Consider the following 14,565-nt stretch of genomic DNA (forward strand, 5'->3'; position numbering starts at 1 on the left):
GCAAATGACAAATTTACAACGAAATTCGTAAATAAAGAAGTCATGACAATAAGAAGAAGACGATGGAATTGAAAAGATTCAAGTAGCAGATAGAGGAAATCCAATCCCATGTCTTGTGGTCGGAAAAGCAACGAAGAAGCCGCTCCCCACCACCCCCATCGCCACCGGCAAACTCGCAATCAACTGCTCCATCTCCTCCGACAAAACCGGATAAAAACAAGATACAACATTTCTATCAAGCAAAGCCACCGCTGCAAACACCAACACCGACATGAAGCCATGCACGAAGTCAATAAACTTAATCTTGTACTGCTCCGCCTCATCAACCGGCAGCTGCGCAGTGCCATCAATGACCCACATGCCTTTGAAGGTTGCAAAGCCATATCGAACAATGCCGCCGGCGTCGCGGAAGCTGTCGGTGAAGGAAAGGATGAAGCAGGAGAGGGCGCATAGGAAGACGAGGCAGGAGGTCATGATGCGGTTGATGGGGAAGCAGTCGCCGGCGTTTGTGAAGAGAGGGGCGAGAACTTGGAAGGTGAGAAGAGTGCCGGTGGGGAGGAGCTTGGCAAGGTTGGCTGTGCTTTGAAAGGTTTGGGATATGGCTTTTTGCGCCGGGGATAGTTCATCGTCCGGCGGGTTCACGGTGCTATGGCGGCGACAAAGGGGCTGTTTTTCCGGTAGGAGGGGTTGCTGGGATTCTGCGTCTTTGGTGCTACTCGCCATGTTTGTCTGATTCTCTCTTACTTTGGTTGGTTTATAACAAGTAGTTTGAGTATGGAGACATGGGAGGGAAGTGGAGAGGAGAGGAGACTTTAAATCTTTAATGGGTCCGCGTGGAAGGAAAGAATGGGATGAATGTATTACTTGCAAGGAAAAATAAGAAGGCTGTGCGGTTTTCTGATGTGTAGAAGAGACAGTTTGCCACACAGGGAAATATTTATTATTTGTTAGGGTGGAATAGCCGTAAGAGATGGGGATGCCCTCAAAATTATAATTTTATTTAATTAAAAAGATTAATTACATAATCTTACCCTCTCAAAGAATATTTTATCTGCATTTAGAAAATAATAATAATAATAATTCATCCCAAGAAACACACGAAAGTGGAGACATAAAGTTACTTTGAGACGAGCACCTGTTGTGACTTTCGATCCGATAGGTAGGGATGTCAATATTTGACATGACCCGAAAATTCGACTTGAATCCGATCAAAAAAAATTCGGGTTCGAGTCAACTCAAACCCAAAATTGGTCGGGTTTGGGTTCAACATTTCGACCCGTTTCAAAAATTGGGTTTGGTTCGGGTTAACCCTTTGACCCGAAATTGACCCATTTTTTATCAAAAAATTAGCATTTTTTTATTGGAAACGGGTCATTTGGATCATGTCGGGTTGACCCGGACCAAAAACAGGTTGAATTCAGGTCCGAAAAACCAACCCGTTTTTAAAAAATGGGTCGGGTTCGGGTTGACCCCAAAAAGTGTCGGGTCAGTTTGGGGTTCGATCCGAACCCAACCCATGATCCGAAATTAACACCCCTACCGATAGGAACAACATCGTGGAAGGAAGGAGGCGAAGAAGCATTGATTGCATATGTGCAATGATTTACTCAAATGATTGCATCAAATTAAGAAATTAAGTAAATGAATCTTGAACAATATTTTGAATTAATGGAAGATTTAGCCATTAAAATCGATCAAATAATTGAAATGTTAAGATTCTGCCGTTATAATTGATAACAAGGTGGTCGTCAGTATAAAGAAATTAAATATCAGGATTAATCAAGATAATGGGTATTAATCAAATCTAATTAATTAAAAATGATTTTAGATCATCCAAAATATTGTGGCTGATATATAAATTAAATATGATAGCATGATTGTGAATATCTATATATATATATATAGAATAAGATTGAAGTTGTGACTTGGAGGATTAAAATTTTCATTCTAAATATGTTAAATATTTGAGGATTATAAAACTACAATCTACTTTGAACTAACTATACAAAATTCTATGTTGAAGAAATTATAAAATTATAAATTCCAAATGATCATTAGATAGACAAAAATGAAATATTGAGGAATATGTTTTGGTGTAGATAATAATTATATATAAATGAAATAGAATAAGATGGAAGACAAAAATATTTGAGGATTATAATATTTAGAAATCATAAGATTTCACAGATAAATATAAATTACCTCTCACTTGATGTCAAAATAATTAAATTAATAACTATAAATAAAATGAGTGTATGGATTCAAAAGGATCTGAGCTTTACTAACTAGTTTTTTTTTTAACTATTTGTCAACATTTGGGACTAGCGTAATTAATTAGATGGCCAACTAAGTTAGTCAAACCATAGCCTAACTTATGTTCACCCATAAATGTAGATGAGCGCAACTAGATTAAGTTATGTTTACAATAGGGTTGGAATCAACTTAGGGAATGCTAGAACTTAAGTGCACACGAATAATGTCCCGAGTGAGTCATATGACTAATTGAATGAAACCCATATAGAGATGAGATTTCGAACCTGCCATTTTTTTTTTTAAGAAACTTATGTTGGGTATAGAACCTATTGAGATCCTTTCCTGCATGTTGTCTAGTGTTGAGGTATCCCCTACCACATGTCTGCCAAAATCTACCTCTTAGTGGTGGGATAAAAGAACATCTAATGAGCTACCACATAATAGCAATCATTAAAAAAGAGCCTCTATGGCTCTGCAACTTATTTAGGCTATTAGGAAGCATCGTTAGTGTTTAAGGCAAGTTGGATGAGTGTTTAGTGAAAAACTAATCACTAATGATTCAATACCTCAAACCTTATTTAAATTGAGCAAATCCCAAGCTTAAAGGGTTAAAATTCCATTTTGTATTGCGACTAAGAAGTGTGTAGATGAGTTATTCCTTCAATTAAGTGGGGTCAAAAGACAACATTCGCATACAAGATTTCCCTCAATGTGTGGGCTTCAAAATTGTCCATGTTATTTAGGGATGGTCCTCCCTTGTGACTCTTTTGGAGTGTAATGATCAGATGATGAGTATTTCTCATGGGCATAAACCTCCGTGATTAATTATATTTTAAATATGATGATAATGATACACTTGCTTCCCATATACGTATCTAGAAACTTATTAGACCTAGCTTCGCCTATGGTGCACTTATCCTACTTGGGTTAGCTCACCTATTAAGTCAACTTGGATATTAGACATTATATACCTAGCTTTCTTAACTCACTAAAACCATCTTTATTCCTTTGTTCCAACAATTCAACAATATCAAAGTAAACATGTTCTACGCCTCCATGCTCTTTACCTCTATACGTTTTGACTACGACTATTGCATGCTTACATATTTGTCTTTTATCTACACCCAAAATTATACATCTAAAAAGAACCATGTATAAGTTGTAATCGATCATGTATCTAAAGCCCCACTAGCATCTTTCCCTTTCCTATAATATATCAACTGATGAGGTAAACACTCAATGGAATAAACAATTTTAAACATAATTTAACATACAAGAGCAAGAAACAATCAATATGCATGCTAGTCTTTTAAATAAGTGCAGAAGTTAAAAGCGGAACCCTATTATCCTTTAGTTTTAAAAGAGAGAAGCTTTAAAAGAAAAGTTTATAAGCAGTACACATGTAAGTCTGAAGGAATAAATAAACTAAATCTCATTTTAGTAAATGATCAATGCATAATAGTGCGCAATTACTACATAAAATTTTATAAGTTTTACTCATTTAATTCTTATTTCATTCACTCTTCTTGAGTAAGAATGTGTTATGATAAATCAGACTATCAAAGTAGCATGATGAATATAAATGGAGTAAAAAATTATCATAAATATGAGGTAAATCTTCTATATAATAGATAATATAAATATGCAATTTTTATAAAAATAGATAATATCAATATCATAAATATGAGATATCACTCTTCTTTGCTCCCAGGCTCCCAGCCCGTCGCTTCAGCCTTCTTCTGGAGTAATTATTGTGTTCAGACAACGAATGCATCCAGAGATTAATAACAAAGCGCCACATCACTCAAGCGCTCGGTACCGCACTCGGTACACTCGGTATTTTATCCGGACGTAATAATTTTTCCTTCTTCTGCTCGGGTTATATCTATTTGAAAATAAAATTTAATTAATTTTTCTAAGTCCACGGCCTCAAATAATGTACTGAACATTTATTAGTATAGGAAAATTAAAAATATTAAATTTTAAAAAATAATTATATGCATAAATTAATTTGTGTTCATTATTTCTATATTCTCCTATATATATCAAAATGATTGAAATAAAGATAATTTCAATGTATGGGAAAAATTTTAAAAAAAAATTAGGAAAATTTAAGCTTGACTTTTTGTAAAACATAGGGTATTGTAAAAGATAACCATTATTCAATTTCATTAAAATATTATGACTTTCTTATTATTTCTTAAAGTAAAATTTTTATATAAAATTTTAATTTTGATATTAGAAAACTGTTATGAAAAACAGTAAGAAAATCGTCTCAAACGAAATTTAAATCTCACCAAGTTGTTTGTGATCATGCAAACACTTAGATTTGCTAGTTTTTTTGTTAATCCAACAGATTATCAAAAGCTGGCATCCCTAAATAGAATTATTGCACATTAACTGCTTGGTGAAAAACTTGCTGCTATGGAGCTTCCTGACTACTAACCCAAAATAAAAACACATTCTTTATAAGTAAGCCATCAACTTCTATGGAAGTTGCAACAATTTGACCTTGCAAACATTTAAGAAACCATCTCCAGGTGGCCATATCTGGAGCAAATTTGATATGCAGCAAATTGCAGTGCAGTTCACTTTTCTTAAGAAAATACCTCACCCTTATTGACCAGTCGGTCACCAAAATTGGCAAGAAAAAGAACCAGCTTTTTGAACAAACATTTGTAGATTTGCTCATGAACGAAAAAACTACCAAGCAAAGGAGCCTTACAAAATAGCCCACTTTCTCTCAAGCCAATTCAAGAATTTTCAGGTTCAGTCAGAGAACTTTTCTTCAGATTTTTCATACTTCTCTGTATCTGTAAATCCATCTTCCATGGCAAACTCGGCAGTCAGAGCGTCCAAATCCGGTGTTATTTCCCAGTTACCTTTGTGGCTACCCCAGCTTCCACGCAGGGTTTGTGTGCCAGATCTCTCCAACACAGCCAGGCTACTAATCTGGCTCTGCACATCATCAAATTCTTCAGCACCCACAGCCATTCGTTTCCCACCCATCTCCAAGTCGAAGCTATTTTTAGCAATATCTGGACTCTTGGGCAAGGAAGAAGACAATACATTTATATCCTCATGAACCTTCGCTCGGAAATCATTTTTTGATGTGGGGATTGGAGAGAAGAAAACCTCCTTGAAGTTTTGGGTACAACCTCGATTGTATGGATTCATCTTACCATCATAGCGGTAGCGAAAATTTTGGTAAGTGGTCTGTATAAAAAAGAAAAAAAAAAAAAAAGACATGAAAGGGATAGTTCTGAGAAAAATGCTTTTTTTACCATCTTAAGGCTTCGTTTGGGCTTACTGTTTCTTAAAGCGGCTTTCTAGTATAAAAATTTTATTTTTTATACTAGAAAATCATTTTAAGAAGCAATAAAAAAGCCGTCCCAAACAAAGCCTAAGTCAACACATTTCAACACCATTAGAATCCTCATAAGCTGAACTCATTGTCTATATAACTGGTCAGATTAGCAAGTGTTGCAACTGTGTTGACTTTGTGGGTGTTGGAATTTTTCTTCATTCTGAGAGAAGAAAGTTACCTGATTGGTGCAGATCAAGTAGATGTGAAAGCTTGTCAACCCTCCAACAAACCAAGCAACTACAAAGGTGTATATTACGAGAATGCCAGAGACTGGTGACTTCATAAGTGCCTCCCACAAATTACACTCATAAGTAAGCATGATCTTCTTAAGGCTAACACAGCAAAAAGTAAGGACATAGAAACATAGGAGGGTTGTGGAAGAAACAAACATAAAGAAGAAGCGATAATTCCTCTGCAAAAAAATAAGAGTTGAATCAGAATAGATTAGTAAGTTGAAACTAAAAGCAAGAACACTTAGGTTGCATTAGTAATTTAAGCTTAATTTCATTAATATAAATGTAATTGAAATGTCCACTACCATCAGAGTACATGAAAGGAATTGCTAACGGTACAGTAAACATTTGAAAAAGGCAAAGTTTGGCATATGTGGAATATAGTGAACACAAATAGGCCGAATACAGATTAGGGAACTAATCTGCTAAGCTCCCATTTCATGTCAGTATACAGTAAAGTACACAATTTCCAAAGCCTCAAACTACTATTATCCCAGATATAAACTATAAATGTATTTAGATGGTAAGAATCATGGAAGCTAATTACTGTAATTAATGAAGATAACCATTCAGACGCTAAGAAAAGCTTTCATTCACCTAATAAGCTACTTGCATCACATATAAAGTGGCTAAAATTCACCTTTCCAATACACTGTCCCACCCAAGGACAGTGATGATCAAAGCGCTCAATACAATTATTGCAAATCGAGCAATGAGAACACCGTGGAGGCCGATAGAGCATGCAGGTTTGACAATATTTGACCCTGATTTGAACGCCATTAACAATAACATCTTTAAAAGGAGGTACACTTGAGAGTCCACCATGGCTTGCAGTGCATGACAAATTAGAAACTTGATCATCTTCTGGTTCTGGAGGATGTGGACTACGAGGAATGATACCCGGATCACGGCCAGATGTCAGGAAGAGGAGAAAAATAACCTGCAATGGACGATCCACTATTACCATTAATGAACTAATAAAATAGAATATTTGATGTAGCGTTGAATCTAGTTCTAGAAATAATATATGATTACATTAGTGATCCTTTTATGGGAGAAATTAGCGCTACATAATTTTAAACGAAAAGAAAACTGACGTGGAAATAAAGTGATGATTGAAAACTTCAAATCAATAAAAATCCTATCCAAACATATAAAAGACCTTTTTTTTTTAATTTATTTATTTTTTGATATATAGTACAGAAAAATTTTTAAATAGGCATACATGATTTGTGGAGCTCCTACAGATGCAAGATCTATAGAGAGGGGTAGATGCATGCAATCTTACCAATGGTAACAAGAACGAGCCTTTACACCAGTATATGAGATTGGCTACATGAATCCTTTTTAACTATTGTGTCCTATCAAAAATCAAATTCTAATTGAAATATATTAAAATAGAGAAAAGCACCAAAATGACCCCCAACTCTTTTAAGGGATCAGTTTGATCTCTCAACTCTTTAAAAAGGGATTTTTTGGGTCATAACATCAAATTTTGGAGTTTAGGGTGTTAAATCAAAGAGTATTTTAGTCATTATTTAATTAAATTATTTATTAAATATAATTTTCAAGTAATAGCATTTAAAAAAATTATTAAACATTTCTTTAATAAAAAAATTAATACTAATTCTCGTCTATACAACAACAACAACAAGCCTTTATCCCACTATGTGGGGTTAGCTAAATAAATCCTTTTTCTCCAGTATGTCTTGTTAAGAGTCAAATTCTCAATAATTCTTGTCTATAATGATCCTAAATTAAAACTAGAATTATTAGTAAAAATTTTTATTAAGGAAATATTTAATATATATATTTTTAAAAAAAAATTACTATTATTTGAAAATTTTATTTAATAAATAATTTAATTAAAAATGACTAAAATACCCTTGATTTAACACCATCAACTTCAAATTATAATGTTAGAACCAAAACTATCCCTTTTAAAGAGTTAAGGAATCAAATTAGTCTCTCAAAAGAGTTGGGGACCATTTTGATCCCTCATAAAGAGTTAAAGGACCATTTTGATTATTTTCTCTTAAAAATATAATTTTTAATACTTTATAACCAAATCTTTTTAGATCTAACTCTACCTTTTTAAACACAAGTCAATTCTAATACATTAACTCTCTTAACAGGGTCATCGAAAGGCTTACATTTTATTTGACCAAACCATCTAAGGCGACTCTCTCTAATTTTATTAACCACTCGAGCTACTCCAACTTTTCAAGAATATATTTGTTTCGCATTCTGCCTCTAAGTGTAAATCCACTAATCCACTTGAACATCCCCATCTCTGCAAAACCTAAGTTTATTTTATACTTCTCTTTTAATGGCAAACATTTTGTGTTATAAAGTATTGCAGGTCTCACCACCATCTTATTAAATTTTTCCTTAAGTTTGAGGGGTACTTTTCTATCATACCACGGACCTAATGCATTCCTTCACTTCAATCATCCAACTTGAATTCTATTAATAATATACCGATCTATTTCACCATCACTTTGAACAATAGATCCGAGAAATCTAAAACATGTAGTCTTTTTAAATGACTTGATCAACCAATGTCATCATCCCACCGCTAAATTTTTTACTACTAAAATTGCACTAATTTATTTAGTTTTATATCTACTCAAATGAAAATCTTAGAAATTATTTCTATGACTCAAATTTAGGATCCCCAAAATGCACTAAAAGAAACTTAACAAAAACAAACATGCACATGTTCTTCAACAAAAATACCCAACCATATCTAAACTTCTATTTCATTACTCTCTTATATAACTTCATTTTAAGATTTATATATTTTATTCCTCCATAATTAGTCTTATTCCTCCATAATTAGTACAATCTTAAACATCTAAATTGTTCTTTTGTTTTAGAACAAATTGATTCATCTTCAATCAATTTGCATTATATTCGTAATGTTAAATTTCTATATAAAATAATAATAATAATAATAATAATAATAATAATAATAATTGTTAATCAAATCACTACAATATCCTTTATAACTCAATAAACATTTCATATGGATCTGCAAACTAACATTTATGCATCTTTTTCATAGCCAACTCCGCTTCATCTTTTAGTTTAATCTTTATTACATTTAACGATATTATTCATTATAGTCGTTCAAAATAATTATTCCTTACAACTCTCACTTATTAATTTAAGAAAATAGCATTTTCATCCTTCTTAGATGTCTTCATTTCTAACCAAGGTCAAATTATATTCATTTCTAATGCATCCATCATGATCAAAGTCTGTCTATGCATTTCGTTTCTCTTGTCTTAACTATTCTATATATATCTTGTTCTCTGTCTTTAGCACCAGACAGCCATTATCTTGTGTTACTACGCTTTTCTTCTCTCTTGTTTGCTATTTTTACTTCCACTACGTATAAAATCACCTGAACTTAAATAAATTACTTTATTCAAGCAGATTATGGACATTACAAGTTTCCGCTAAAATGAATGAGTTCTTTCAAACAAATCACAGAAATAGCGCAATGAAAAAAAATCTAATGACAAAAGGAACGACCCCAAACTCTTATTAAATTGTCGAAAGCAAGTGCTTCTAAAGCTATAAAATGGAGATGCAAGCGTATCTTCAACCAACTAGCTATGGTCATTTCTCCTTCCAGGTTGCTGTCTTTGGGTCCTTAGTTGAGCCTTCTCATGGCAAGAATATTAATCCAAAGAAATTACACCAAGCAAATCTTAAAATCAGGCACTATACCATGTGGTCGATTTATAGATGGCAGTTCATAAAGCATAAGCTTGTTCAAAGAAAGAGAAAACAATCTTACACATTTAATGTTATGTTGAAAAAAAAAAAAGAGAAAACAATCATCTAAATGATTCAATTCCGAACTTATCTCACCATAATCAGTATAATGACAAGGTAGATTTTCTTCAAAGTTGAGAGGCCATACCTAGGTATATTGAAATAATTCAGAAGATTAAATATTCAAATAAATAGAAGATGTGCTCACATAGAATGCAAAGCCAACTGGTATACCCACTATGAGTTCCCCAAGATGATGCTGGAATTCATTAACCAGCCTCTGTGAAACAAACACTGCAAAGAGAAGCACTGGAACTATAATCAGAAATATTGTCAATACCATAGACCTCACATCAGGACCAAATATGAGCCTTCCACCAAGGAAAAATCTCTGCAAGATATTTTAGAGAAATTGAATTAGTTCCCTTCTAATAAAGAATATCTGGCAAGTACATTGACACTTAACATTCAAGATGATTTGCAAGACTGGATATCTTCTGAAGCAAGTTGCACTAGATTGCTATAAATTAGTCAAAGTTAACAAGCTGAATGTTATGATCAAAACAAAAACTATCCTCTACATTCTTATGGCAAGAATGTAAAACACTTCAAGTAGATTAAGAAACAATAAACAATACACCTAGGCAGTGAAATCCACATAAAAGTATATATTAAAAACAACTAACTAAAAAGAAGGCAAAAAGAAACATTCTTGTTAAATAGTTTTTTCTTATGTTATTTACGTTCTTTTAGAATCAACCAACCTCTACTGGCTCCCAGCTTTGAAAGAGCTTTTGAAACGGTCTTGGTAATATTACAAACGTAATAATGGTTCCTATTTTGTTGACCTCTGAATAAGATCCATAAGAAATAAAAAAAAGGTAATCATTCAAAATACCTGCTAAATCAAATCCCCAAAATCCCGGTTAAAATCCTCGTACCCGCCGAAATCCAAAAAATCCGCTGAAGTATCGTTGAATCATTGTTCATTCGGTGCTGTTTGAGTCGTTTCCCATTAATCCTGTGCAAAAACCTTGAGCTTCGACGCCTTCTCGCGGCTATAAAACGAAGATGAGAGCTCCGTTTGAGACTGGGCAAGGATCAACCTGTGACCTCCATTCTGCCACCAGGTAGCCGCTGGACCGAACCTTCCACCTCTCGACCGACCTCCACAGTAGACAGAACCCACGAGCCCCTTCTGCCTTTGAAGCCTGAGCCCGATGCCTGGCGCTGCTTGATCCTTGCCCAGTCAGTCTCCTCTCTACTAGCCGGATTGAAGCCCTAGAGCTAACCCGACACTGCCCCTACCTTCTATACCCGAACCGAGTCAAACCCCTATACCCGACACCTCTGCACTGTGGTATAGGTAAAAGGAGTTGATCCAAAATGTTGTTATTACTTAGTTGATGTTATTTTTAGTTGATTATTGCTATAATTATTATTAATTATAGTAATAATTAACTATCATTATTTTAGATATTATTAATATTGGTATTAACATTAATATTAATATGATTATTACCGTAATCGCCATTAGTATTAGTAATGATATCAATATTAATACGATCTTTAATAATGTAATTATTAGTATTATTATTGCAAAAAAAAAGAGAGAAAAGAGAGTGATAAAAAGAAAAGAAAAGTAATTTTGTGCTCTTTATCATCGTCACCCCGCCACACTCGTAAAGGTCTAACTCTTGACTCAAAAATCCTTCTCTCGTGGCTTGCGACGGGCCGGCAAACCCCCTACGCGCTCACGTAGCGTAGTAGGGAGGGAAACCGGTGCGGCGCTTGCGACGACCTAAAAAAATATCCTTTCTCGAGGCTTGCGACAAGCCGGCAAACCCTCTACATGCTCACGTAGTGTAGTAGGGAGGAAAACTGGTGCAGCGCTCGCAACAAGGCGGGTAATCCCCGGAGTGCTCATGTAGCACAAAGGGGACAAAAAATAAGTACCTCCAAACTCTCACGTAGTGCAGAGGGGGAAAGAAACTATGCTCTTTCAAATAAAAACTAAAAAAAAACCCTTAAACGCTCATGTAGTGGGCGGGGATAAATAAATAAATATAAATAATATATATATGCAACCGCGGTGTCATTTGACACCTACCTGAAGCGCTCATGTAGCGTCGAGGGGAAGGCTGCCTCTTGATTTTTCCCCTAAACGGGAGGCTGACGAAATTTCATTTGAAAATGCTGAGGACTTGAACAAAAAAAATGATATCGGACTTGTATTTGGACACAAAATGAACCATGAAATACTTGAATCAATTGTGAACTCAATTTGAACTTGATTGAATGAAAATAACTTAAGTGAACTCAAACTCAAAATGGACCTGAACTTGAACTCAACATGATTTGAATTCAAAGAACAACAGAGGATTCGAACAGAAGAGGCTCGTATTAAGCCTGAACTTTAATTGAATATATGGAGGACTTCATTTGGACTCGAACTCAATCGGAACATAACATGAACTTGAGCTTAATTGAGTGTGATGATTTGAATCCTAATTTAAATGAACTTGAATATGAATCTAAATTGGATTGAATTATGTTGAGATGAATAATTTCTTGAAGGGTTAATTCCCTAATGGAATCATCACTTTGGTTTGAATGCAAATCCTAACTAAGAAAGATTTGAGTCATTCAAATCTCATGCAAACAAACAAAGACCCATGTGTAAATCCATTCCAAACTTTGACATGGAACTTTTGAATGATAATTTCTAGTATGCAAAGATCATCTTAATTGGGATAAAGATATTGATAAGTGATGATATTAAACTTATCATGCATATTGAATCATCAAAGTAAGAAGTTTGCAAATAAAGTTTGCTCATAAACTGAGGAACTTAGTTTGATTATAAACTCATAATATGAGCTTTTGGACCATACCGATTGATTCATAATATCGAAACTAGCTCATCCCTAAGCTACTTGCAATGAATGTATTGATTCATTAAACAAGCTCTTGATGAATATGATGATTCATGGTTTGCTCGTAACCAATGCCAAAGTATTCATTAATCCATCTATAATCAATGATGATTGATACACATCAGTGGTGAAAGACCCTTTGCATGAAAATGCTATATTTATAGGTGGCAATCATTGACTAACAAACGAGTGCAATATCTCCCTCTTGAATAACAATGGTGAACAAATCACAAACCTGAAAATCTCCCTGAGTTCGACATCGATTATTTCACAAACACACTGTGGTCCTTATAAATGCCAAAAGATATAAGCATTTGCAATGGTCCCCATAAACATTGAAATATATGCAAGAATGTAATAATGGAAAATGCAAATGAACTTCAAGGATAAATGGACATATAATGACTTATCCATCAGTGATGCATTGATATGATCATGGATAAAATTTGGAAATCTAATATCCCTACAAAGTATGAAGAATGCAGAAGTCAAGGACAATTATTCATATCATTGGCAATGATATTACAGAGAGTATAGATGTCTGTCCCTACAAGAAGAGAAGCTAGATACACCATGCACAAGATGATTTGATGTGTATGATGAATATTGAAGAATATACGAAAGTTGTCGGTTCAAGACAGTGGCCACTGATTTTGAAGTACAAGACACCAGTAAGGACGCAATCATCCAAGGTTGAAATGGCTGATCCTTATGGTAATGATGACATAATTAGGAGTCGCTTATAGATTCCTATATGAGTTACGGGAAAAGAAAGCCAGATCAAATTATTACAAAGTGAGTCTCGGTTCAATCAAATCCTGAACACTGAGTTGGGTAAGGTTATTGAAGCTTGCAAGTTTCTTGATGAATAGTGATCGTGCTTCCAACATACCTTCTGCATACGAATATTAAAGTATTACGACAAACACAGATTTGTACGAGCCATCGTAGAAGACCCATTGGATATCTAAGAATGCCCCCGCGCGTGGTTTTGGCACATTCTTCAATTACGAGGAAGGATGTTATCTTGAAAACTTTTTATACTAATAATGTAAGTTGAAAACTTTTTCTACTAAAAAGTTTTTTTTTTTTTACTTTATTAGGTTTTTTTCATAAAAATTTCAAATATTTCAATCTTTAGTTTATCTATTTGTGTATGTAAGATGATAGAGATAGACCACATTCTATTGGCTTTATTTCTCATGAGCAACAAAATTCAAACGGAAAGGGGGGTATACTTGATGATTTAACATTAAAAGCACCCAAACAGTCCTTTTCCTTTTTTTTTAGTCGTGAGAAAATCAGGTAAACAAAATAAGCCAAAGTGACAAACATACTACCACAAGTCATCAATAAACTACAAAAAAATATTTTCAATCATATTTTGGTGCCTTGTTGGAATTTTATTGCAATATAAAACATAAAAGTGACTCAATGAAACATACATTGTTGCCCTTCCAGACTTGATATACTCTCTTCATTTGCCCAGATGCTTCATTCCTCCGGTTTGAATCAGATAGCTTTGGTGGAAGAGGAGGCGCGAACAATTTCCCCTGCATTCTCACAGAAATTCCACCTCCAACAATGACCGCCAGTTACGTTACGATATCTCGATCTTCAAAACCAAAAATGCACCTCGAACAAACAAAGAAGATTTGAGGCGCAAAGCATCCACGAATCCAGAAACCACAATAACTAATAATTAAAAAAAAAAAGTTATCTAAACAATGCCTGTCACAAAATGAAGGTGGTGGAAAAATTAAAGAATGAATGATCACACAAAAAAAAAAATCAAAATGTTCAATGTATGGAAAATGAGTAGAAAGAGATCTTCATTTCATAAATGCCTACGAGAATAACAGTTGTTCCTGGAGATCCGACGAAGAAAAGAGCCAGAAAACAAGCTCTTTTTCTTTTATCGGCAAGATCTCTTCTTCAACGGACCGCCAAACGAAGGCGAAAGGGAAAGCAGTGACGATAGCTACGGATG

At 34.3% G+C, this 14,565-nt stretch overlaps 2 protein-coding genes across 2 annotated transcripts; both read right to left on the minus strand.

Annotated features, from left to right (window-relative positions):
* Positions 1-745, minus strand: LOC110096408 (protein DMP6-like). Its single transcript, XM_020822354.2, has one exon. The coding sequence runs from the start codon at positions 721-723 to the stop codon at positions 79-81; it is 645 nt and encodes a 214-aa protein (XP_020678013.1). The 5' UTR covers positions 724-745; the 3' UTR covers positions 1-78.
* Positions 746-4,634: 3,889 nt separating this feature from the next.
* Positions 4,635-14,261, minus strand: LOC110096397 (probable protein S-acyltransferase 7). Its single transcript, XM_028695064.1, has 5 exons — positions 14,021-14,261; positions 9,848-10,030; positions 6,494-6,793; positions 5,799-6,032; positions 4,635-5,469 (listed from the first exon to the last, which is right to left on the minus strand). Exons 1-5 carry the CDS (start codon positions 14,132-14,134, stop codon positions 5,023-5,025), a joined length of 1,278 nt encoding a protein of 425 aa, XP_028550897.1. The 5' UTR covers positions 14,135-14,261; the 3' UTR covers positions 4,635-5,022.
* Between the last annotated feature and the right edge of the window lie 304 nt (positions 14,262-14,565).

The sequence above is a fragment of the Dendrobium catenatum genome, unplaced genomic scaffold (assembly GCF_001605985.2).
Source record: "Dendrobium catenatum unplaced genomic scaffold, ASM160598v2 fragScaff_scaffold_621, whole genome shotgun sequence".
Taxonomy (NCBI): Eukaryota; Viridiplantae; Streptophyta; class Magnoliopsida; order Asparagales; family Orchidaceae; genus Dendrobium; species Dendrobium catenatum.